Genomic DNA, 25,892 nt, shown 5'->3' on the forward strand with positions numbered 1-25,892 from the left:
AAAAAGTTCAGACATAACAGTGAGTTTTGATATAACCTTACTATTCACAAATGTACCTTTAATTGAAACCCTTGATTTACTAACGCCACAATTTCTCCCTGATATATTTGAACTATTTAAATTCACAGTACATGCAGGTTATTTTACATGGAAAGGGAAAATATACAAACAGTTAGATGGGACAGCAATGGGCTCCCCCCCCTTAGCCAACTTCTACATAGAACACTTAGAAAAGCTAGCTATCAATACGGCCACTCTCAAACCATAGCATAGCCTTTGGCTATGCTATGTTGATGATGTACTTGCTATTTGGCCACATGGCTCAGACACATTGGATACATTCTTAGCACCTTTAAATAACGAACACCCAAAAATCCACTTTACAATGGAACTGGAAGCTAACAACTGTCTACCCTTCCTAGATACACTAATCTCATGTCTTCCAGTGGTACCTTATCATTCTCAGTTTATAGAAAACCCACACATACATGGAGATATTTACACACGTAATCATACCATCACCCATCTCAATAGTATGGTATCCTAAAAACACTAACCCACAGAGCTAGAACGATTTGTTCCAATGACAATGCTCTCTCACTTACGTCACTCCTTCTTAGCCAATGGCTATAATCCCCACAAGATGGCCAAAATACTAAATGCCCCCCCCCCCCAGAAATCTCCCCCCCTCACTGTCTATCACAGAAGATTACAACTAAACTGTCATCATCCCATTCATTAAAGGCACATCTGAAATGATATCTAGAGTGCTTAATAAACATTAACTATGCACCATATTTAAACCATATGCCAATTTGGCAACTCGCATCCATTCACCCAAGGACAGAATCTCTTCTTTATCGTATCCAGGAGTCAACGAAGTGCCCTGTTTGTGTAATCAAGCTTACTATGGACAGACAGGAAGGACCGTGGACATTCACCTCAGTGAACATAAAAAATAATACATCTGGTACTATCGCTATGGCAAATCAGGTCTAGCAGACCATTCTTTGGATACCCCTGCACACAGGATCAATTGGATAGAAACAAAAGTGCTGCACAGAAGCTTTTATAAGTCAGAAAGATTGTTCTTGGAATCAACAGAAGCTTGAAACATATTCCAAACCTCAACAAGTATGGCTGTATAAATTTGCCAAAGATTTGGGAGACAGTGGTCTTAAGACCTAATTAATACCTGCTTTCTCATCATCATCATGCCTGTCAATGATTTAGGCCTAGAGTGGCCAGTTCTGGCCTTAGACTTCATCGTTGAATCTCTTAAGAGGACACCCTTGTTTTCTTTTTCCTAATGGTTTGTAATTTAAGGCTTGTTTTGGTAATCTTTCTATTTTCATTCTTTCAACGTGTTCCATCCATTTGTTTATATTTTTTCATTTTTTCTATTACTGATTCCTGATTTAATTCTTTCATCATTTCTTTTGTGATCAAATAGAGTATACTTGGCAGTTTTTCTCATAAATTTCATTTCAGCTGTTATTAATCTTTGTTTGTCTTTTTTTGTTTTATTGTCCAGATTTCACTTCCATACAATAGGACTGGTAAAGCTAATGTATTGTAAGCTTTTAGTCTGGTTTGTTTTTGTATAAGGTTTGGTTTAAATATACAGTTAATTACACCTGTTATTTTCAAATATTTTGCAATTATTAGATTTATATCTTTTTTTCATTTTCATATGTACTCATACATCCTAGGTAGTTAAATGAATTCACCTGTTCTAAAATCTTGTTATCTATTACTATTTCTTACTGGATTTTGTACTTTAAAGGCCGTTGTTTTTGATTTTTCTGTTGATATTGTCATTCCCTAATCTTTGCTTTCTCATTTAGATTTAAAATGCCTTTCTGTAAGTTATCTTCAGAAAGGCATTTTGCTGATGACCAAATAACAATTTGTAATTATTGGTCATCAGCAAAAAAGAGAGTGTTTAAGTTCACAGTGGAAAGTTTAATACCTTGATGGAAATTTTCATTCCATTTTATTATTAGCCAGTGTGCTGGTCGAGTGGTTTGCATATCCGCTCTAGCCAAAAGACTCCGGGTTCAAATCCCGCCATGGGCATAGATGTTTCTGATTGTCTTTGAAATACTAGTGGTGGTGGTCGGCGGTAGATGGCGTTGGTATAGTTGTGGTCAGTTGGTGGGTTAAGCAGCGGAGGCAGAGTTATGGAAGAGGTGCCCTCCCTCGATGAGTCTTTGGACTCCCTGGAGGTGTCTAATGATAATAATAATTATTTCATTTAGATAAATATTAAAAAGAGTTGCTAAAAGGGAACATCCATGTTGGTATCCTTGATTTATCTCTCTCTCTCTCTCGTTTATCTCTCTCTAACTTTTAGAGTATTATTTGCTATTTGTCTTTCTTTTAATATGTTAAATATTAAAGAGTGGTAAGAGGTATGATTTATGGAGACTCGATTATCCGTGGTGTACAAGATAGGATGTGAGAGGAGTGTTTGCATGGAGGAATGATAGAAAGTTTCTCTTCTTCCTCTTACCCTCTTTTACCTTGCGGTGTCGATGGTTATATTAATCATCGGACATCAAACCATTCGCATGATAAGGTGGTCAGCCCTACGCCCCGGTGTATCCTATGTCTGTAGTATTGAGTTCTCAAGGCTGGTTTGCTTGCTTTTGCGGGATGAAAAACCCCAGGATAAATTGGGGAAAAAACCCTGCTGTTCACGCCCAAGACTGGCTAACTTGGCTATGACTGAGGAAGATCCTTCAGCTCCTCACGTCTCCGACGGGAATCGAACCTAGGACACTCCTTCCCCAGGATATGGCTGAGAAGCGCATAGCCACTAGGCTGACCGTGTGGACTTGATAGAAAGTGTGGCTATGGCAATTAAGCAGGATGAAAGTGTGGATGAGATGATTGTGATGGTGGACATGAATGATTTGAGAGGCAGTGTAAATCAGGTGGCGAGAGATCTGAGATTCATACTTCAGGTTGTACAAAAGAAAATGCAGAGAGGAAAGATAGTGTGTGTGTGTTACCCTAGTATGATAATGTCGAGTTGAGCAGAAAAGCAGTAATAATGAATAGCATAATTGCCAGAATGTGTCAGAAGAGAGGATTGGAATATGTGGATGCTTAGAGGGCATTTGAGGACAGAAAGGAGCTGTATGTGAGAGACCACTTGCATTTGAATGAGGAAGGACATAAGCATCTGGAGAGATTGCTGTTTTCTGAACAGCTCGTTGCGTCCATGCTGGGAAACTAGAATTTCCAGGATGGATGGTAGCAGGGATGGCCTCTTTTGTGAATGGGTGCTTGGGGGAAGGGGGATGGCATCAAGTAACCCTGATTCCAATGGAGTCCGGAGGGGATAATGATAGGTATAGAAGCAGTGATATTTTTATGATTTATACTAATAAAGGTCTCCTTTATTAGTATAAAGGAGACCTTTATTAGTATAATATAATTCGTCTCCTTTATTCTGGATACTCCTTGCCAGGAGTATCCAGAATAATGGAGACGAATTGGTGGCATTGATAACATCAGCCTTGCCAAAGATTATTGGGATCTCTGATGTGTTTGATGGAAGATGATATAATAACAGGAACAGAAGTGTAAAATTTCATGTAATAAATTAATTTAATTTATTGCACTGTCAAGATTAGGAAAATGAATCAGCAAAAATAAGAGTTCGCACGGCCTTGCGAACAAAAATAGGTGCCCACATTAGAGACATTCGAAGGGAGAGAGTCGAAGTTGAGTATTTGAACAAATAATTAGAAAGATATTTAAGGGGACTGTGGGAGCAATAAGCCTCTCTTTTTCATTTCCCTTCTTGGAGGATCCAGTTCTGCCTGTGAGGAGACAAGGCCATACCTGTGGGGTTCCTGCTTCAATCCAAGGACGTGACAGAGACTTCTGCAGTTCTTTTGTAACAACCCAATGGATGATTGTAGCAGATGTGTCAATGGGATATCTCCCTGATATTATTCGACTGTTTCCAGGACGAGACCTGCCACGTGCATGTGAATTCTCCCCGATACAGACCAAGTGAATCAACCAGTGAGGGTAGAAGCAGCCATCATCGTAGAGAGTCCGAAGAAAGGATATTATCCGCAACTCTAGTTGAGAGCACCACATTTATCTATGGCGCCTATGCAACTATGGTACCTTGAAGTAAAGGAACAGAAGCAAGAAAATCCGGACTGAAAATTTATCCATGTAACTGGACTGTTACATGGATAAATATTGTAGATGCATAGGATTAGTATTAACATAAATGATAATTGTGATAATAGAAAGGAGTTGGTGAGAAATTATGCATAATGTTATAAATATACTAGGATAATATGATTATGATCATGTATAAAGATTGGAAGGAGCTAAATTAGTTTAGAAATAAGGGAATAATTCCTCTTACATTGTAAATGTGTTAATCAAAGTGCCAAAGTTACTCGGAAGCTATGTGTTTAACAATTATATGAATGTTAAGCTGTTTCAGTATAGTAATGATTAAGAGAAGTAATCTAATCCCCATGAATGTATTATTTTGTAACATCTTACTAGTTAGTAATAAATGTGTTGTATTTGTTTAATGTCCTTGCCTGATCTTTTGCCAACGCGCACTGTCTTGAAATAGTTGCGAACATGTGTGCAAATAGATAGAGAATCGCCACAACTAACTGCATGAGTAGATGTAATTTAGCTGTAAGATCTACCTATGTTCCCTTTCCTGAAGTTCTCAGACTATATAAATTCAATTAGACTGGCGCATTCGATAATCAAACAAATTTGTCTAATTGAGAAGAATGAGAATTTTTGGCTAACTGCTACTTGCAAGTTGGACACATTAGAAACCCTAAGGTCTGCTTTGCATGCAGCAGGGACTAGAGACAGAGTTAACAAAGTATAAGAGGGTCAAAATTAAGGTAGATTTAGCTTAACTAAATAAAGAATCATATTAGAAGCAGTTATTAATTTAACAACGGTGCAGTCAACAATAAAAATAATGAAGACGATAAAAAGCAAACGAGAAAATATAACAATGGCACATCCGGTAGGATTGAAGTTAACATAAGTAATAAGCATAGTAAATAGCATGTGTTTACAATTGCAATTAACCCTACCCCCTATTCTTACAGAAGTAGCAGGTTACAGCATTTTTCATCAGGATTGGAAGGGAAAACACTGGTGAAGTACTGCTTATGATAAGTGATGACTTATGTCCTCTAAGTGTGTAGGCTTTGGAAGGTAGTGACACTAATGGTTTGGAAAGCATATGTGTGAGGTAGATGTGGGCAAGACAAGATATTTAATGGGATGTTGCTACAAGCCAAGGAGCACACAGGGTGGTGAGCAGGAGATGTTTAGACAGTTGAGCTTGGCAAGTGCAAGAAGAATTATTGTTTTGGGTGATTTTAACTACAGCAGTATAAGTTGGGAAGAGGAAAAATGCATGTAGTAATAAGGGAATGGAATTTCTAGAATTCTTGATTGACCGATGTCTTAGGTTACATGTAATAGAGGGAACAAGAGGTTCAAGAGTTTTGGATTTGGTCATAGCATCAGAAGAGCTGATAATAAGTGAGATGACATCTCTCCCACCAGTTGGAGAGAATGGCTTTGAACTTGGAAGATGAATAGACATGCCGATGTATCAAAGAAAAGGGAACATATGTGGAATTATAAGGCAGGTGATTATAATAGTCTTAAGTATCAACTTGGGTCAGTTCCATTGAGGACAGAATTGGAAGGCCGAGATATCATTAGTGCATGTGAAATTGTGAAGGAATATTTGTTGGCAGCAATAGTAAGCTGTATTCCACGAGTGAAGAAGAGGACACAATTTGGTGTAAAGTGGGTGATGAGTAATATCAAACAGGAACTGCAGGTGAAAAAGGTGTTGTGGAAGAGATATAAGTAGAGGGATGGAGAGCAGATGCCAGGCCAGGAGAGAGTGACTAATATGGTAAGGAAGGCAAAACTGGAATAAGAGAAGAGACTGGCACTAAGATCCAAAGAAAATCCTAGGCAATTTTTTAGCTATGTAGCCAGTAGGAGGAGAAATGATTGTGGAAGAATGATATCGCAGGATAAAAATGGGAATAGTGTGATTGATGCAGAGGACATAGTGGAGTCAATGAGCACTTTATAATAGTATTTCATCCTGGGGAATTAAATTTTAATACTAGAAGGAAAGGTGTGAGGTTTAGAAGTGCAGGAGGAGAGTGTGTTCCAAATACTGAGTATGGATGTTGGTAAAGCTGTGGGACTGGATAGTATTTCACCACAGGTTATGAGAGAATAAAGAACTGACAGGTCCATTGACCATACTTTTCAGTGAAAGTCTGGCTATGGGAAAGGTACCCAAGGAATGGATGGAAGGTAAGATAGTGCCATTGCATAAGGGCAGTAGCAAACTAGAAGTGTCCAACTATTAGGCCAGTTTATGTTGCATCAAGTAGTTGTAAAGATCTTGAAGAAATTAGTGCGGGACCATATACAGCATTGGGCAGATGAGGGTAATGTTATCTGTGAGAGTCAACATAGATTTGTTAATGGGTGCTCTTGCTTTAGTAATATGATTGCCTTTTATAATAAAATGACAAGAGCAGTCGATGAGGGAAATGTATATGTTACTGGCAAAGTATGAAAAGCAGGCATTCTATAGAATGCGTAGGCATTTTTTGGCAAAGTATGAAATGTCTGTTTTTTTTTTTTTATATTTTACATACTTTCCCTAGGTATTGTATAGAACGACAAATACTATTTCAGATATGTTTTCATTTTGAAGTTTTAAATTTTGCCACCATTGGAGGTTAGGTTAGGTTTTGAAGTTTTAAAATTTGTTGCCATGGGATGGTTAGGTTAGGGTAGGTGCTGGTGGTTGTTATGAGTGTGACAGACGATAGTTTCGACCGACTTAGAACTTATTAGGTAGGGTTTGAAGTTTTAAATTTTGCCTCCATTGGAAGGTTAGGTTAGGTGCAGTTAGTTGTTGTGAATGTGACAGGCGATGGGTTTTACCGACTTGGAACTACTGAAGGAATTTTAAACCAACTCTATGCCAGATCACAATTCACTTCATGTCTCAAGGACTTACTGAGAGTTGGAGACGTTCCTTACCACGAAATAGCTCTCCGGTCATCCGCTTCCACTCAGCCCACAAGTAGCGGCCAAGGGTTCGTGAGGTGTACTTGCAAGACCAAGTGCCAAAATTTGAAGTGCTTTTGTATGAAAAAGGCAGTTAAGTGCAATTCAAAATGCCATTCCAAAACGTCTCAAATTCTCATTAAGTCCTTGAGAGGAAAGTTTGTGAATGTATCTTCCTGTATGAGTGGGTTTTCTATATACAGTGAAGGAGGTGGGTGTGCTAGTGTTTTCTATATACCGTTTGGTAGGCATGTCTAAAAAAACTATTTTATTTTCCTTTTCCATCATAAACTGGATTCTTGCATGTAGGCTGTTGAGGTGACTGAGAAAGGAGTCATATGTCTGGGCGATGAAGCCAAACAGAGAACACATTATCTACTTATCTTAGCCAGATAGAAGGTTTGAGAAGAGCTGAATCTATTGTTTGTTTTTTAAAATTTTCCACGTAAAAATTTTGTTGTGGGGGGGGGGGAGAACCCAAAGTGGTTCTCTCTATCTGTTCGTAAATTATTTTGTTAGATTTTGTTCTTCCAAGAAAAATAAATAGAATTGATGGCAAAGAAAAAGAGATCTAAGATATCAGAAAGAAAAACGTTTTTTTAAAAGTGCTAAGGTGTCATTTAAGGGAATATTGGTAAACTGTGAGGAAATGTCAAACCTTAACAATATATCTGTATTATTCAAAGTTAGAGTTTCAATCAAGATTTTAAGGATAGAATTTTTTTATATAGGGTGTGGTAAGTCCAGTCTACCCATTCTAAGACCTTGAATGAAAATCTTACTTTAAGTATAATACCTAATAGTAATCTTTCCTTCACTATATATATATATATAGAAAACCCACTCAAACAGGCAGATACATTCACAAACTTTCCAACACAACCACCACCACTTTTAACAATACGGCATTATTAAAACTCTAAGAACATATAATCTTTGATTATAGGCTCTATTGGTTAGAGCCTATTTCAACTGAACTCAACTCCTTTTCAACCGAACTCAACCACATACGCAACACCTTCCTTTCCAGTGATTACAGGATTAAAACAATAATCAGTTCCTCGGCCATTGCTTCAGAAGGATTTCAGAAATGCCATCACTTTTTCCTACATCTGTGGCACATCAGTAAGAATAGCCAGGTCTTTAAAAAAGTACAACCTCTACACAGCTTTTAACCCCCACAAGAAATTTGTTATCCTTATCCATTCTGCCAAAGATCAGCTCCCTCCTCTCCCAGTGCCTGGAGTTTATAAAGAACCCTGTTCCTGAAAGTTGTCTTACTTCGGACAAACAGGCAGATCAGTGACTATCCGTTTAGAACACAAATCATACATCTGCAATCATGACTAGGGTCAATCTGGCCTGACAGGCTATGTATTGGATTCAACCCACAACATCTCCTGGAAGAAAGCCACCATGTTCCACCATAATAAATTTACAAAGGAAATACTGGTATTAGAATCTGCAGCGACACTCAGAAATCAACCAAATTTAAATAAACATGGATGCATAAAACTTCCCAAAATTTGGGAAACAATAATTGACAGTGGTCCCACTTTACATCCTAGGCCACCTACAAACACCACCTAGACATTAGATAGGACTTTAGCATTATCCATGCACTTCATTTAGTATTGTGTTGTCTTTGTGTCTGTTACAAGAGTTATTTGTAATCGCTTAAGATATCTGAGTGACTGAGATGAAATATTGGAACCATTAAAATTAGTTTTTAAGCCTTAACACACGGATCCAGTCACTATATGATGAATTTCTATGCTTTACCAGAATTGTATGTCTCTGTAGAATGAAGTTAGTTTGGAAGGTAATGGCACACTGTGCATTTGGAGAACAAGTGGATAGTATAAGTCCTCGGGTGGATTCTTTCAGGATGTTAAGCAAATGGACCCCAACATGGAGTTGGGGTCTATTTAGTGAAGTAAACAGAATTAGCAAGCTGTAATTGCTTGCTACAGAGAAATTTATGCAGAAAAGAAAACTATGCAGACTAAGTTGGATGTAATGTACATAATTTTAAAGAAGCCCATTTATGCTGTCACATCAGAGGATGATATGACAGCAGGAGAATAAAACTTCCACAAGTTATGCACCTGGTGAACCATGCTCAGAACAATAATGCAATTTCTGAATTTGAAGAAATTGTTGATTATCTAACCTTCCCTGCTGCTTCCAGATGAATTGTCCAATCAGTAAAGCAGCAGCTTTGAAGAATTACTCTTGCCCCACTTCTTTCAATCTGACTATTTTACTAGTAAGTGCAGAGAAGCATTATCATGCATCATTGTTTATTACAATAGAGAACTATACAGAAATTTTATGCACACTGTGTTATTTCACTATAAAAAAAAAAAACAGAGAGACCTACACATTTTAGCATTCACTCATGTTAATCGTTAACATATCCGTATGGTTCAATTCTACAAACAGATTGAGGAAACTTCCATGGGAAGCTCCTTGTCACCTGCACCGGCTAATTTCCATTTAGAGCATCTTGAGAAATCTAGATTATCTTATACAACCCTAACTTTCCTTTTTGGTTCAGTATGTAGATGATGTGTTTGTCATTTGGCCACACTCAGAAGAATCTCTGCTTACCTTTTTAACCAAAGTGAACAGCTTACACCCACACACATTACCTTCAGTAAGAAAAAAGAAAAGAATGGAAAATTAGCCTTCCTAGACTTTCTCCTTTCCTGCATCCCTTATGGAACACTTGTCACTTCTATTCACTGTAAACCAACCTTCACATGCTGCTACATACAGCAAAATTCAGCACATTGTCCATCTCAAAAAATAGACATCTTCAAATCTTTGCTCAACAGAGCACATATTATCTGCTTCAATTCCCAGTCTTTCCAACAAGAATGGAGCACCATCCAATGCATCATACTACAGAATGATTTCGCCTCAAGACAGTTTTACATGCATCTTGGACTCTTACAAGCCCATTGCCAAAAACCCTGAACTTATGTCATTTTTTTGTGAGTGTCCCTACCCCATATATTGTAAGCATGGCATCTCTGAGACAATTACTAAGATCCTGAAGATATATAATTTAGTTCCTACTTTTTTTCCCCTATCAACAAAGTCTCCTCATGGTTACCATCCATGAAAGATAAACAGCCCTCTCTCTCCCTCCCTAATGTATACCAAGTTCATTGTGAGTGCCTCTGTTCGTACTTTGGGCAAACAGGACTTTCTGTTGAAAAATGACTACAAGAACACCAATCTTATATTTACAACACTAGACCTGAAAAATCAGGCCTTTGCTTATCATAGAGTGGACACTAACCACAATATCCTATGATCTAACACTTGCCTTTTACATTGGTGCTGGTTTAGGTTCAAGCATTTATTTAAAGAGAGTGCTGATGTGCTTGTACTCTCTAGACTTGATTCGAAATAACTGTCTCCATGCCCAAGATTTCGGAGGGTCTCATCCTCATAAATGGCAAGGAATAGTGTGCTCTCTCCATTCTAATTATTAATTTTTTTTAATATAATGCTTGTCATTTCTTTATTTATTTAAATAAATTTAATTTTAATTCAAATCACTTAATTTAAATGTAGGCCTTAATTGTAATCTTATTTTATTGTGACCACTCACTAGGTGACATTTGGCATGTGGTTCAATTCTGTAAATAGGACTTTCTTTGTTCTAGCTTTGTCTTGTGATTATGGTTCTGCACTAATGATGACTAGTTAGTTTTCGGTTTAAATATTTGCAGTAATAAAATTATTATATATTCATGTGAATATGTGTTTAATAAATTTTATTATGCCACAAGTGTCATTAGAAATTCATCCTTATGGTGGTTCACATAGTGATTTCCTACTTATGATTTTTTTTTTTCACTTACAACAGCATTATCAGAATGGGACCCCTTCGATAGTCAAAGACCGACTCTGTCTGTCTGTGTGTGTGTGTGTGTGTGTGTGTGTGTGTGTGTGTGTGTGTGTGTGTGTGTGTGTGTGTGTGTGTGTGTGTGTGTGTGTGTGTGTTTAATATATATTAACATGAATCTCACTGTGAGAAAACATTGTAAAGCTATCTTATATCGATACTGTGAGTAAGCTATGGAGGATTAGATAACTCTTGGCTCCTCTAGAGACTAGACCATGTTCTTCACACCAAATGAACTGCTTACAGTTTTCATTAAGTAGAGTGGTAGTCTCACAATAAATGGCAAAATTCAGTGAAATGTAATTCATCTATCACAATCAGTATCTGATGTTTATTTTATTGTATTTATTTATTTATTTTTTGTTTCATGAATGATTATTTGTTAAGGTTCATTTAAGAAGTCTAAACAATTAATCAGCAATCTTTTGAAATTAAATATTTCCTGCTATTTCAGCAGGAAGAGAGACAGAAATAAAGACACTTGGAAATTATAGTGCTTCTGAACTACAAGCACAGGTAAGCCTTAATTTAAAATATTGTAACTTTTATGGATTTTAATTGAATTATTTAGTGTTATCATCATGATCATCATCAATTTCCTGATATGCACCCTCATAGTGTGTTCAGGCTGCTATGACAGCACTAAATAATTAAATTTTCATTATTATTAATTGATAATCTCCTCCAAATTAGTTTATTTCTTGATTGTATCTAACATTTTGTTCTTCTAAGGCTCATCTGACTGAATCCATTTAGACTTTGGTCTTTCTCTAGATCTCTTGCCATCTTTTCATCAAACCACCTGTTTTGCTAACTTTTTTCACTGTCATTCTATTCAGGTAACCATACCACCTTAGATTAGATCTACTCACACATTCTTGAATACAATGTCAAATTCATCTCTAATGTCTTCATTTTTAATATTATTTTGTCATTGATGCCATCTGTTTAGGCTGTTAATGTTTTTAAAGACTCTCATATCTGTGGTCTCCAATCTTTGATAAATTGCTTTGTTTCCAATGCAATTCTCAGATCATAACATAAAACTACTTTGAATACTGTCTTGCATGCTGCTAGTTTAGTGTTTTGGCTAAGGATGTCAGGTTGGTCAACTGGATTCAGGATATATCCAGTAGGTATCAGAGAGTTGTGTATGGTGGGGCAGTTTCAAGGAGGCAGAGGGTTACCAGTGGAGTCCCACAGGGCTCAGTACTGGGACCTATACTGTTTAACCTCTATATCAATGACATCGTCAGTGGATTGCAGGGGGGATATTCAGTTGTTTGCAGATGATGTGAAGCTGGGAAGGGTTATAAGTAATAGTGCAGATGTGGTAGTCCTACAGGAGGATTTGAATAAGCTAGACAGATGGGCAAGTGAATGGGGGTGTCGGTTAAATGCAGCAAAATAAGATCTTGAGGTTTGGGACACATCGATGGGACGCTGCATACTCTATTGGAGAAGCTATACTGGAGGAAGTAGGGCAGACAAGAGATCTGAGGTTGATGATTGATAGAAACCTGAAATTCAAGGGACATATTGCAAAGGTGGTGAAGGTAACACAGAAGATTGTTGCAATAATGAGAAGGACGCTGACCTGCAGAGATAAAAGAGTTATCATTCCATTGTATAAGACCCTGATCAGACCACAATGAAACTATTGTTCTCAGATTTGGTCCCCAGGATTTGAAGGGGATAAATTAACTGTGGAAATGGTACAAAGGCAGATAACAAAGACAGTTTAAGGACTGTACAATGTTAGTTATGAGGGAATGTGGACTGCAGAGTTTGGTGGATAGAAGAAGCAGAGATGATATGATTGAGACTTTTAGACTGTTGAGAGGTGGTTACAGGGTTGACACTGAGGAGTTCTTTTGCTTGGTTGAACAGTGGGAAGGAGTGATGACAACGGCCCATCACTGGAAGTTACAAAAGGAAACTTTGAGCAAGAGAGTGAGGAGTGGTTTCTTTGCTGGAGGGTGGTTGAACCATGGAATGCATTGCCTGATAGAGTGGTGCGAGAATGGTCAATGAGTTTAACGAGCGGTATGAGAGACTTTGTGTTTCTTAGAAGGGACCTCCCATGATGAGTCTTGATAGACTTGTGTTTCCTCAGAAGGACCTCCGCGATGAGTCTTTTGACTCCTGCCTAAATAATAATAATAATAATTATTATTATTATTCCATATAAATATATTTAACTAGCTCAATGCCATAAAAGCTTTGCTTATTTAATTGTCTATTTCCAGATTTAACTTGCCATCTTCAGCAGAATTGGAAATGATTGTCAGACATACAAAAATATTTTGGGAAAATTTGGAGAAAAGAGCAAAGCGAATAATAAAGACAAATACCTGTTGAATTTCTGTTCAGAACTTGGACTAGTTATTACTAACACAATGTTCCAACATAAAAATGTGCACAAATTCATATGGAAAGAAGAGGCAAGGAATAAGAAAAGTCTCATTAACTATGTTATTGTTGATAGTGATGTTTTCTCCATGGTGCAGGACACCAGAGTGTACAGAGGATTTGAAATTGGAAAGTGATCACCATTTAGTCTTGAGCAGGATAAAATTGAATTTCATATTGAAAAGAAGAACATGTAAGAAAGCCTTAAAGTGAATAAAAGTTGAGCAGCTGTCAGATGTTAACTGTAGACTAAAATATACAAACATTATTCAAGAAAAAATGAAACAGTTTGTGAACAGGAACCAAACCTTGGAGATTCAGTGGTAAACGCTGAAGAAAACACTGATTGATTCAGCCAGAGAGGCATGTTGGTGAGGTTGTTCTGTAAGGATAGAAAATTCAGAACTCCATGGTGGATACAGGAAATTAAAGAGGCAGTGAAGGAAAAGAAGAAAGCATATCAAAAGTTTCTGGCAAATAAGTCAGCTTGTGCTCTTAGAGAATACAAAGACAAATGTAAGAAAGCTAAACACTGTGTAAAACTACCTAAACAAAAGTCATGAGAAGACTTTGGTAAGAACATAGAAAATAAATATCAAGAAGGTTTCAAGATATTCTGGAGGTTGTTGAGGAAGCTTAGAAATAGAGGAAAGAATGCTGTAAAAGGAGTTAGAGACGATAAAGGTGACATGAAAACTGGACAAAAAGATATCCTTGAAGTATAGAGTTACTTAAAAAAATTGCTAAATGAAATGAAACAATCAGTGACAGCACAGTGGTAAAAAAACACTGACCAGGCATGCAATCAGGAATACATATCCATTCTTGAAGTAGAAAAAGCCATCAAAAGTCTGAAATGTGGAAAGACCTGGAGTAGATGATATTCTACCAGAAATGCTCAAGTATGGAGGTATAAAGTTTTACAGTGGCTGCAATGTATAGTTCAGAATGCCTGGACAGAGGGACGAATCACAGATGATTGGAGTAGGGCTCTCATAGTACCTTTTCTAATATTATTATATTTACTTTTTTATTAATTTATTTAAATTATTTAACGGATTTTACTTCACCATTCTAATATTTTTCTCATTTATTTTTGTATCATAGTTAGTTCAAACTGTCTATAGACTTCAATTTCTAATTCACGCGTAAAACCCCCAATTAATCTTAATCCTTCAGTCCTTAACTTAGTTTTACTCCCCTCCCCTCTCTCAAGGCCGTAAATATGCTCTTGCACATGCTTGAATCTTAGACTTAGGAAAAGCCTCTGGCTGGAGCCAAGTCCTTAATCTACTTTGCCGTATTTCACTCGTAACTGATCCTTAAAAATTTATTTTTTTATCGACTGCACCATTAAGCATCGTGTAAAAGAATTGTTTGTCCTTCTCTTACATATAAGAGAAATATTCAGCTATACACAAAAATAACTCAGAATTTTACTTGAGCAACTCCTATTAATTAATCAATCAGTCGTGGCTATTACAACTCTTAGGTCACTCAGGTTCAGTATTTTTATGAGAAGTGCTTTGGCTAAACAAGATCAAGCAAGCTATTAACAAAAATAACACGTTTATTCTTACTAAGACAAATTATATATACAACATTCAAACAACACATATCACGTGTCTGGTTCTAACTAAGACAACCAGAGTACGCTGGAGACAATACTTGTTACGTGTCTAACTCTCCACAAAATCAATTAAGCATTTCGCTTAAGCTTTAAGATAAAGAAATAATAATTACTTTTCCACATGATGGTTTCCCTCATCTTTGTTGTTATCCGATGTGATGTCTTCATAACTTGTGCCCTTGAATTTCAAGTCTGTGTCCACCATCACTCCTGGATCTCATCTCCTCTACTTCCTTTAAAGTTTCCTCCACCAAGTGTATACTTCGCATCTCATCATTGCTTACCAAATCTCAAAACCTTACACTTTGCAATATTGAACTGACAGTTCCACTTACTATATTATTATTATTATTACGACACTTCCATGGAGTCTAAAGACTCATTGAGTGAGGGCACCTACTCTACAACTCTCTGTCTCAACCACTTAATTCACCAACTATAACGAACTGTAACTACACATCTACTGCCAACCACTACTGCTAGTAATTTCATAGACAATCACAAACATCCATGCCCACAGCAGGATTCGAATCCGCAGCCTTTTGGCTGGAGAGCAGATACACTAACCAATCAGCCAACCAGGCTGGTCATAAATACTATATAACTATAGTGTTTAGAAAGATTTTTTCCTGGGCACATTGTCACATGCCTTTTTCAAATCTACGAAACATAAGTACAGGCAATTGTCATTTCCCATGATTTGTCAAGTATTTGTCTTAAAATGAAAATCTGATCCTTACAACTTCTGTTTAACCTGAATCCAGCTTGTTCTTCTCCCAGTTTCTCTTGCACAAAATTTCTCAGTTTCTTTTCAAGCATACTTTGCATTAATCTTACCCAGAACACTTAGTACAGAAATTCCTCTGTAATTCTCACATTCAATTTTATTCCCTTTTTTATAGATGAAAACTATGAGAGAGTGCTACTCCAATCATCTGGAATTCAACCTTCTTATCTGGTCAAGAATTATGCAGCGTAGCCACTGCAAAACTTTTAGTTGAATATCATCTACGCCATCTGTCTTTTCCACATTTCAAGTTTTTTAATGGCTTTTTCTACCTCAAGTATTCATATCTACTCAAGTTTGCATTCCTCTTGAAAGTTTTCTACAATGGTTCTGTCACTGCTTGTTTCATTTAACAGTCTTTCAAAAATAATTACTCCAGACACTTAGGATATCCTTATCTTCAGTTTTCATGTCACCTTTATCATCTTTGATTCCTTTTACAGTGCTATTTCCCCGATTTCTAAACTTTTTCAATAGCTGCCTTTGCCACTTTCGTGATGTTTATCTTCTGTTTCTTACCAAAGCCTACCCATCACTTCTGTTTAGCTACTCTTACACATAGCTTAGCTGCCTTACATTTTACTCAGTATTACATCTGCCCTAAAAGAATATTTGCAACTTATTTGCTAAGAACTTTTGGTATGCTTTCTTGTTTTCCAAGACTGCTTCTTTGACTACTTGTATCCATCATTGCATTCTTAATTTTTTATCCTTGCAAACAACTTCACCAAATGCCTTACTAGCTGAATCAATCAGCGTTTTCTTCAGAGTTTGTTACTGAGATTGCAAGGTGGCTCTTGTTTTTGAACTGTTGCATTCTTTCTTCAGTATTATTTGTATAGTTGAGTCTGCAATTTACCTTTAAAAACGGCTGAACTTTAATTCTTTTTAAAACTTTTTTCATACTGTTATTTTCAGTGTGATATTCAATTTTATCATACTTAAAACTAAGTGATGGTCAATTTCAAATCCTCTGTACACTCTTGTATCCTTAACAGCATGAATATATCACTATCAACAATAACATTGTCATCGAGGCTTTTCTTATTGCTTGTGTGTTCTCTTCACATGAACTTGTGTACATCTTTATGTTGAAACATGGTTTGAGTAATTACTAGTCCATATCCTGAAGCAGAAATCCTGCAGATATGCCTTGCCCTTTACTCCAAATGTTCCCAAAACATTTCTACATGTCTGCTGGAATTCACTTCCTACTCTGCTATTTAGATCTCCAACAAATACCACTTTTTCCATTTACTTTGTCAGCTTCCTGCTCTCGAAAAATTCCTTCACTCTTTCCTTAGGAGAACCTTCTATGGGACCATAGATGGAAATATGTTTCATTGTCCATTTCCCCATTTTTTAAGTTTTCCTACAAAAACTACTTGAAACTGCCTTCTACTCAAGAAATCTATCTGTGAAGTACACAGTTCATTCTGCCTACAGTATTCGATGGGTGGATTGAGTAGCTCATTGGTACTGTTACTGGTCCCAAGTCTGGATAAAGGAGGAAGAGAGGCAATGGGCTAAGAACCCATTCTACAAAAAACATTTTGTTCAGAAGGCTAAACAATATGAAACCGGACTGACTCTACGGAAATGACGTTTGCAAAGGAAAAGGTTAATGAGAATTATTATGAAATTCAGAACATGGAATGTCAGGACGTTATTACAGACTGGTAAAATGCAAAACATAGCAGACGAATTATTGAAATATGGTATGGATATCACAGCCTTACAGGAAATAAGATAGAAAGGACAAGGAGTAATTAATAAAAATGATTATAAGTTATACTTTAGTGGTCCTATAAAACAAGAAGAACATGGAATTGGTTTTATTATAACAAAAAAGGTCTACAAATCAATGTTTCAATTTACACCAATAAATGAGAGAATATGTAAAATATGTATTAAAGTTAAATTTCATAACATTATATTTATAAATATTTATGCTCTGATTGAGAATGCTAGATGAAAACGTTATCAAACAATTTTATAATGATTTACAAAAAAGCATGTGAAGGCATACCAAAAAATGATGCTATGATTGTATTAGGAGACTTTAATGCTAAATTAGTTATATATAAGGAAGATATATGTATAAAGAGATGTTTGGAAGATATAGTCTACATGAAGAGACTAGTGATAACGGTAATAGAGTTGCTCAGTTTGCAACAACTAATAAATTAAGAGTAATGAGCACAAATTTTCCACATAAAAAGATACATTTAGGAACATGGATTATTCCACTACTAATGAGTCTAATCAGATAGAGAATGTTTTGATTTCTAAAAGATAAGCAACATCAATTATTGATGTAAGAGCATTTAGAGGTGCAGACTGCGACTCTGATCACATGTTGGTTGGTACAAAATTGAGACAAAAAATTTAGAAAAATTGAGATTATAAATATACTGCTCAGAACAATTAGGGGATATTTTGGTTTTCTTTAAATTATAAAGTTATAAAAATAATTTACAAATGTAACACAATTTGTAATAAATATCGATTATTTAAACAATATCTCATTAATTTCACCTTATCCATAAGTATGAAATATTTATTCATGTATAAAGTACCCAATAGTTATAATTATTTGCAGAAATTTATATATCCGACTGAAACTAAAATCTTCCCTAATTGTTTTGAGCAGTGTATATAAGAAAGAAATACAAGGGCTAATAGAGAAAGATGTCAAGAAAATAGAAAAAAAGCAAATAAATATAATCAAAAGAAAAAAAGAGATGATAAAGAGGAAAATAGAGTTAATAAATGAATATAATAAAAACAAAGAAATAAAAAAATATTATAAAGAAATTAATTCACTAGTACAAAATTTTAATCCTCAAATAATATAGGATGCAGGAATAAAGAAGGGGAAATAAAAACCGAAAAAGAAAACATCATGAAGAGATGGAAAGAGTATTTTGAAGAATTGTTATCAAAAGAAGGCATTAATGATAATGAAGATGAGATAAGAATGTGATAAGAATAAATGAAAAAATAATAATAATAATAAAAGAACCAACTTATGAAGTAGTTAAAATTATAAAACAGATAAAATACTTTAAAGCACTGGGTATAGATGGAATAACAGGTGAGCTTATCAAGAATCCTGGAAAACCATTATGAGGAAAAATCTGGCAATTAATAAAATTGAAATATGGAATGAAGAAAAATTACCAGAGGAATGGAAAATAGGAGTTATTCAACCAATATATAAAAAGAGAGATAAATTGAATTGTAGTAATTATAGAGGAATCGCATTGCTAAATGTAACATAAAATTTTATGAAGTTTAATAAATAGTAGATTAGAACCATATACTGAAGAAATTTTAGGAGATTACCAATCTGGTTTTAGGCCAAAGAGATCTACCACTGATAATATATTTATGTTAAGGAATATGCACAAAAAATGTATGGAATATAATATAGAATTATATAATTTATATATTGATTTTAAACAGACTTTTAATAAAATAAATAGACAAAAAATGATTAATAGTCTTATAAGATTGGGAATCCCACAAAAATTGGTTATGGTGATTGAAATAACACTTAGAAGGATCTAAGTCAAGGGTTAAAATACAAGGTGAGTTAACAGACACATCCGAAATAAGTTCCGTAGTGAGACAGGGTGATGCACTGTCTGCAAGTTTGTTTAATTTGACACTTGAATGTGTATTAAGAAGACTCAATATAAGAGGCTATATTGATGATAAATCTGTACAGATTTGTGCATATGCAAATGATATTGCAATAATTAGTCGTACCAAAAAAGATTTAGAAAGTAAGTTTAAAGAATTAAATGCCAATTAAGTTGGTTTACATATTAAAGAACAAAAAACTAAATACAATATGGAAGAAATGGAAATAAAATAGCCTCTAAATGTAGTATAGATGACTATAATTTTGAATCAGTGACTCATTTTAACTAACTTGGATCCCTAATAACAATAATGAATAACATAACAGAAGAAATGAATAATAGAATAATAGCTGTAAATAAATGTTATCACATGCATAAAGCATTATTGGGTAGTAAAGTTGTAGATAAGAATTCTAAACTAAAAATTTATAAATTTATAAACTAAGAGAGAAAATGGTTTAAATGATAAAAATAATGAGGAATTATTTGTAGGAAGTGAGATCGCTAGGTTGCACGCAGTGATACAAAATGCGCAGCGGCAATTAGAGCACCTGCAAAACTCTTTCCAGAGTGATTTGGCTAACGTAAATGAACAGTGTAAGAATGGGAGAGTTTCTAAAATGAAGGAAAGAGTGTTGTATGGTGACTCGTTATTAAGAGTGGGTGATAGATGGCAGTGTAACTAAATCGTACTTACCGGGTGCGAAATTTAAGGATGTAAGTGAGAGTATTAGAGTGCAAAAACAGAGAGTGAAAGAATTAATAATTGTGGCGGGTATGAATGAATTTGAAAGGTGATAAATTTTTTATGAGAGAGGACTTGAAAGGTAGCGAAATTGTTAAAGGTAGCGAAAGAAAAGAGTGACAGAGTTAGAATGGTTAGTCTGTTGCCGCAGTATGACAGAGAGGAGTTTAGATTAGAAGGAGGGCCATAATTGCAAATGACATTATGCGCAGGTTATGCAGACGGTGTGGTGTGGAATGAGTTTGAAGGACGAAAGGACTTATACAAGATGGATGGCCTGCATTTCAATGTTGGTGTGCGCAGACTGGAAAGAGTGTTGCTGAATGAAGTGAAAATGGATGTGCAAAACCAGGGAAACTAGAACTACCAAGGAGGGGGGGGGGAGGAATGGATATGCAGACATCAGTGAGACAGATGAGTGTAGGAATGTATATAATGTACTAGAGCCAGCACTAAGGACAAAAAATGGGAATGGGTCATTTAGAATAACGCATCAATATAGGGGTGGGACTAAGGGATCACTGCATTTCATGTATACTAATGCTAGGAGTATTAGGAACAAGAAGGAAGAATTTTTGGCCTTGATTGGCTCTTCCTGGCCACAGGTTATTGGCATTAGTGAAACATGGCTGACGGAAGATGATATAGTTAGTGGGATTGAATGTGTAGGTTATAGTGTGTTTAGGAGGGACAGAGAGAATAAAATGGGGGTGGGGTATTATTGATGATAGCTGATGAACTGCAGCCAAGGAGAATTGAAGATGTATTGCAGGATGGTGAAAGGAGCTCATTTGAGGCTATTTGGTGTGAGATTGAGACTGGCAGAATAAAATATACAGTTGGGTGCTGCTATAGACCAGGTGATGGAATAGATGGTGGAGATAGTATGCATAGGGAATTTGATGAAATGAGTGGAAGGAGGGTAATTATTATGGGGGATTTCAACTATGGTAACATTGATTGGAAGGAGGAGAGGACACATGTGAGGAAGGAAAAGGATTTTATTCAATTATTAAGGGATAACTATCTGAGACAGCATGTAATTGAAAATACTAGGGGTGTGAGAGTGCTTGATCTGGTAATAGCATCTGAGAATTTGACTGTAATGAATATGACCATGTTGCCACCTATTGGTGAGAGTGATCATAAGGTCTTGACCTGGGAGGTGGCTAAAGGTGTGGAATTTTCGATTAAGACATGGTGTATGTGGAATTACCATGCTGGCAAGTATGACAAGCTTAGGAGATTGCTTGGATAGTGCAATGGCATGTACAACCGCAAGGGCTGGATGTCGATAGAGCATGGGAAGTGGTCAAGGAACATTTACAGGAGGTTATGGCTGGAGGTTATGGAGGTTATGCTTTTGCAGCTCAAGCTTAACACCATTAAGCTTGAGCTGCAAAAAAAGAAACAACTGTGGAGGGAATTTAAAGAAAGGGGTGACCTGCAGGCACACGAACAGTATAAAGTGCAGGCCAGAAAGGTAACGAGTGTGGTAAAAAAAGCAAAAGCGGATTATGAAAGGAAACTAGCTATGCAAGCAAAAGAGAATCCCAAACAGTTCTTTCAATATGCTGCATGCAAGAAAAAAATTGTACATGGCAGAATGATTTTAAGGAATGACGATGGTAAGGAAGTCACTGAATCAGTCGATATAGTGGAGTTACTGAGCGTACACTTTGCAAAAGCATATCATCCAGGTGGTGACATTGAAAAAATGAAGGAACCATTAGTTTATACGGGAATAGTGATGAATGAAGTGGAGGTGACTAGTCTATTACAGAACCTTAATGTGAACACATCTGTGGGACTGGATGGTATACCGGCACGGGTCTTGCGTGAAGCGGCTAAGGAATTATCAGTGCCCTTGACCATGTTGTTTAATCCGAGTCTCAGGTCTGGTTTAGTCCCGCAGGTGTGGAAAGAGGGGAAAATAGTTCCACTGCATAAAGGAGGATCCAAGACTACGGTTGCAAATTACCAACCGATCAGCATATCAGGAGTCGTTGTCATGGTCTTGGAGAAAGTAGTCAAGGGAAAAATACAGGAATGGATTGATGAAAATGAGATACTGTACAGGGGACAGCATGGCTTTGTGAAGGGTAGATCATGCTTCAGTAACTTGCTCAAGTTTTATAACAAGGTGACGGCTGAACTGGATAAGGGAAATGGGTTTACAGTGATACTGCTGGACCTGACAAAGGCGTTTGACAGGATACCACATGGAATACTAATCCGTAAACTACAACATATGGGAATGGATATAGGGTTGGTGAGATGGATAGGTGGTTGGTTGATGGAGAGATATCAAAGAGTAGTTTATTCAGGAGTAGAGTCCAAAAGACGGCCTGTGACTAGTGGTGTGCCGCAGGGTTCTGTTCTTGGACCACTGCTGTTTAATCTGTTCATCAACGATATAGGGAAGGATCTAAGTGGAACAATTCATTTGTTCGCTGATGATGTAAAGCTGGGTAGGGCAATAGTGAATGCAGAAGATGTCAAAGTCTTGCAGGATGACTTAGATAGATTGGAGTTCTGGGCTAAGGAGAATGGATGTGAATTTAATGTGACAAAATGTAAAGTTATGCATTTTGGGGTGAAAAGATTAGCAGCGGTATACCACATTGGTGGAACTGTACTCCAAGAGATTGATGAGGCCAGGAACTTGGGAGTGTTGGTGGATAGGGAGATGAAATTTAGGGGACACATTGCAAAAGTAGCTAAATCAGCTCATCAACTCACTTGGTTGTTGAAAAATACCTTGACGAGCAGAGACAAGCAAGTTATTGTACCTCTGTACTGAGCCTTGATAAGACCTCATCTCAACTACTGTGCCCAGATTTGGTCACCTCGGTTCCTTCTTGATGGGGAGGAGATGGAGAGGATCCAGAGGCGAGTGACTAAGATGATAACAGGTCTATGGAATGAACCATATGAGAACAGGTTGATGATTTGTGGGTTGCAGAAACTAGTTGATAGGCGGAAAAGGGGAGATATGATTGAGACATTCAAATTGCTAAAGGGATTCTATAGGATTAATTCAGAGGATATTTTTGAGATCAAGACTGGTGGTGGGAGAACTAGGGTACACCTATGGAAGCTGGGCAAGAGTGTGGTTAGCAGGGGTGTTATTGCTGGGTTCTTTACTTTTAGAGTGGTAAATGAGTGGAATAAGCTGCCAGAGTCTGTTGTGGGTGCTATGACGGTGAACGAGTTCAAGGCAAGGTATGATAGATACTGTGAGAATGTAATTGCATAGTTGTGTGGACATGATGTTTAGGGCCTCCCTCGATGAGTCTAAGGACTCCTGGAGTCGCCTGAAATAATAATAATAACAAAAAATCGATTATTAGACCTATAATAACATATGGATGTGAATCATGGACTCTACCTCAAAAAGAAGAGAATAGGTTAAGGATTTTTGAAAAGAAAATAATGAGAAAAATTTATGGACCAATTGAAGAGAAGAATGACAATTGGAGAATAAGAGCAAATAGTGAAATTAACAAATTAAGAAATGGAGAAGATATTGTTAGATTTATTAAGGGCACAAAGAATAGCATGGATAAGCCAGTTAGAAAGGATGGAAGTAAGTAGAGGAGTTAAAAAATATATATAAATGGAAAATAATTGGACAAAGAAGAAGAGGAAGACCTAAAAAGAGATGGTTAGATGAGGTTGAGAAAGACCTTGGAATTCTTAAAGTTAAGAATTGGAAAAGTACTGCACTGATAGAGTAGAATGAAAAATATTATGAAGCAAGCCAAAATCTCTAAAGAGGTGTAGAGCTAAAATAATAATAAGTACACAGCTTATGATCTCTTTATCCCAAAGTGTATAATTTTACATTAAACCACATTAAATTGGTAGCATTATCCTTTGCCCAAACCATCAACTTATTTAAGTCATCCTGTATTATCTTTACCTTAACTTCATTCACTGTTGCTCTTCCTATCTTTTCATCATCGACATCAAGAACCGAATATTTCCCATTAAATTATTATTATTATCATCATCCAGGCCTCCATGGAGTCAAAAGACTCATCGTGGGAGGTTGTTTTTAAGAAACACAAAGTTTATCACCACTCCTCACCCTCTTGCTCACAGCCTCCTTTTGCAACTTCCAGGGATGGCCCCTTGTCATCGCTCTTTCCCACAGTTCCACCAAGTAAAAGAACTCCCCGATGTGTCTACCCTGTAACTGCCTCTCAACAGTTTAAAAGTCTCGATCATATCACTTCTCTTTCTTCTATCCACCAAACTCTGCAGCCCACATTCCCTCAGTTGATCCTCATAACTGACATTGTACAGTCCTGAAACCATCTTTGTTATCTGCCTCTGTACCCTATCCACAGTTAATCATACTATGTTTAGCCCCCTTCAAATCCTGGGGACTAAACCTGAGAACAATAGTCTAAGTGTGGTCTGATAAGCGTCTTATACAACAGAATGATAACTCTTTTATCTCTGCAGGTCAGCGACCTTCTCATTATTACAGCAATCCTCTGTGTTACCTTCACCACCTTTGCAATATGCTCCCTGAAGTTCAGTTTTCTATCAATCATCACCCCCCCCCCCAATCTCTTGTCTCCCCTACTTCCTCCAATATAGCTCCTCGAATTGAGAATGCATCCTCCCATCGATGGTTCCCAAACTTCAAGACTTTACATTTTGCTGCATTAAACCGATACCCCTATTCATTTGCCCATCTGTCTAATTTATTCAAATCCTCTTGCAGGGCTGCACTATTACTGATAACCCTTCCCAGGTTCACATCATCTGCAAACAACAGAATATCCTCTTGCAATTCATTGACAATGTCATTGATATAAAGGTTGAACAATACAGGTCCCAGTACTGAGCCCTGTGGAACCCCCACTTGTAACCTTTTGCCTCCTTGATATTGCCTCACCATACACAACTCTCTGATACCTATCAGACAGCCAATCCTGAATCCAGTTGACTAACCCGACATCTAAACCCATGTGCTGTAACTTAAATATCAGCTTATCATGTGGCACCCTGTCAAACAGCTTTGCAAAATCTAAAAAAATGGCAGTATATGCCTTTCCCCTCATCAACTGATGTCACTTTATTATAAAAGGTAATCATATTACTAAAGCAAGAGTGCCCCTTAAAAAATCTTTGATTATCACAAATAACATTACCATCATCTGCCCAATATAGTCCCTCACTAATTTCTCCAAGACTTTAACAACTACTGATGACACACAAACTGGCCTATAATTAGCACTTCCAGTTTGCTACCACCCTTGTGCAGCAGCACTATCTTACCTTCCTTCCATTCCTTGGATACCTTTCCCATAGCCAGACTTTTATTGAAGAGCCAGGTCAGTGGAGCTGTCAGTGTTCTTTAGCACATTCCCTCAAAGCCCGTGGTGAAATACCATCCAGTCCCACAGCTTCTACTGGTATCCAGAGCACTCAGTATTTGGAACACACTCTCCTCTTGCACCTCTAAATGCTGAATCTGCCCTATCCCTCTAGTATTAAAACCTTCTTCTCCAGGATGAAATACTCCAATAAAGTGCTCATTGAACAACTCCACTATGTCGTCTGCATCAGTCAATATATGCCCATTTTTATCCTGCAGT

General features: G+C 36.8%; 1 protein-coding gene across 4 annotated transcripts in view; it reads left to right on the top strand.

Annotated features, from left to right (window-relative positions):
* The window catches only part of LOC150102142 (uncharacterized), a 385,716-nt gene that overhangs the window by 204,816 nt on the left and 155,008 nt on the right, over window positions 1-25,892 (top strand). For 3 of the 4 annotated variants that reach the window (XM_090399664.1, XM_090399668.1, XM_090399666.1), the window contains exon 8: window positions 11,508-11,569. In XM_090399664.1, coding sequence (XP_090255790.1) covers window positions 11,508-11,569 — 62 coding nt within the window. The remainder of the gene's footprint in view (window positions 1-11,507; window positions 11,570-25,892) is intronic. The other variant, XM_090399665.1, reaches the window with a different exon arrangement.

This window comes from Typopeltis vanoorti, chromosome 10 (genome assembly GCF_054136105.1).
Source record: "Typopeltis vanoorti isolate ZY-2024b chromosome 10, IOZ_Tvanoo_1.0, whole genome shotgun sequence".
Taxonomy (NCBI): domain Eukaryota; kingdom Metazoa; phylum Arthropoda; class Arachnida; order Uropygi; family Thelyphonidae; genus Typopeltis; species Typopeltis vanoorti.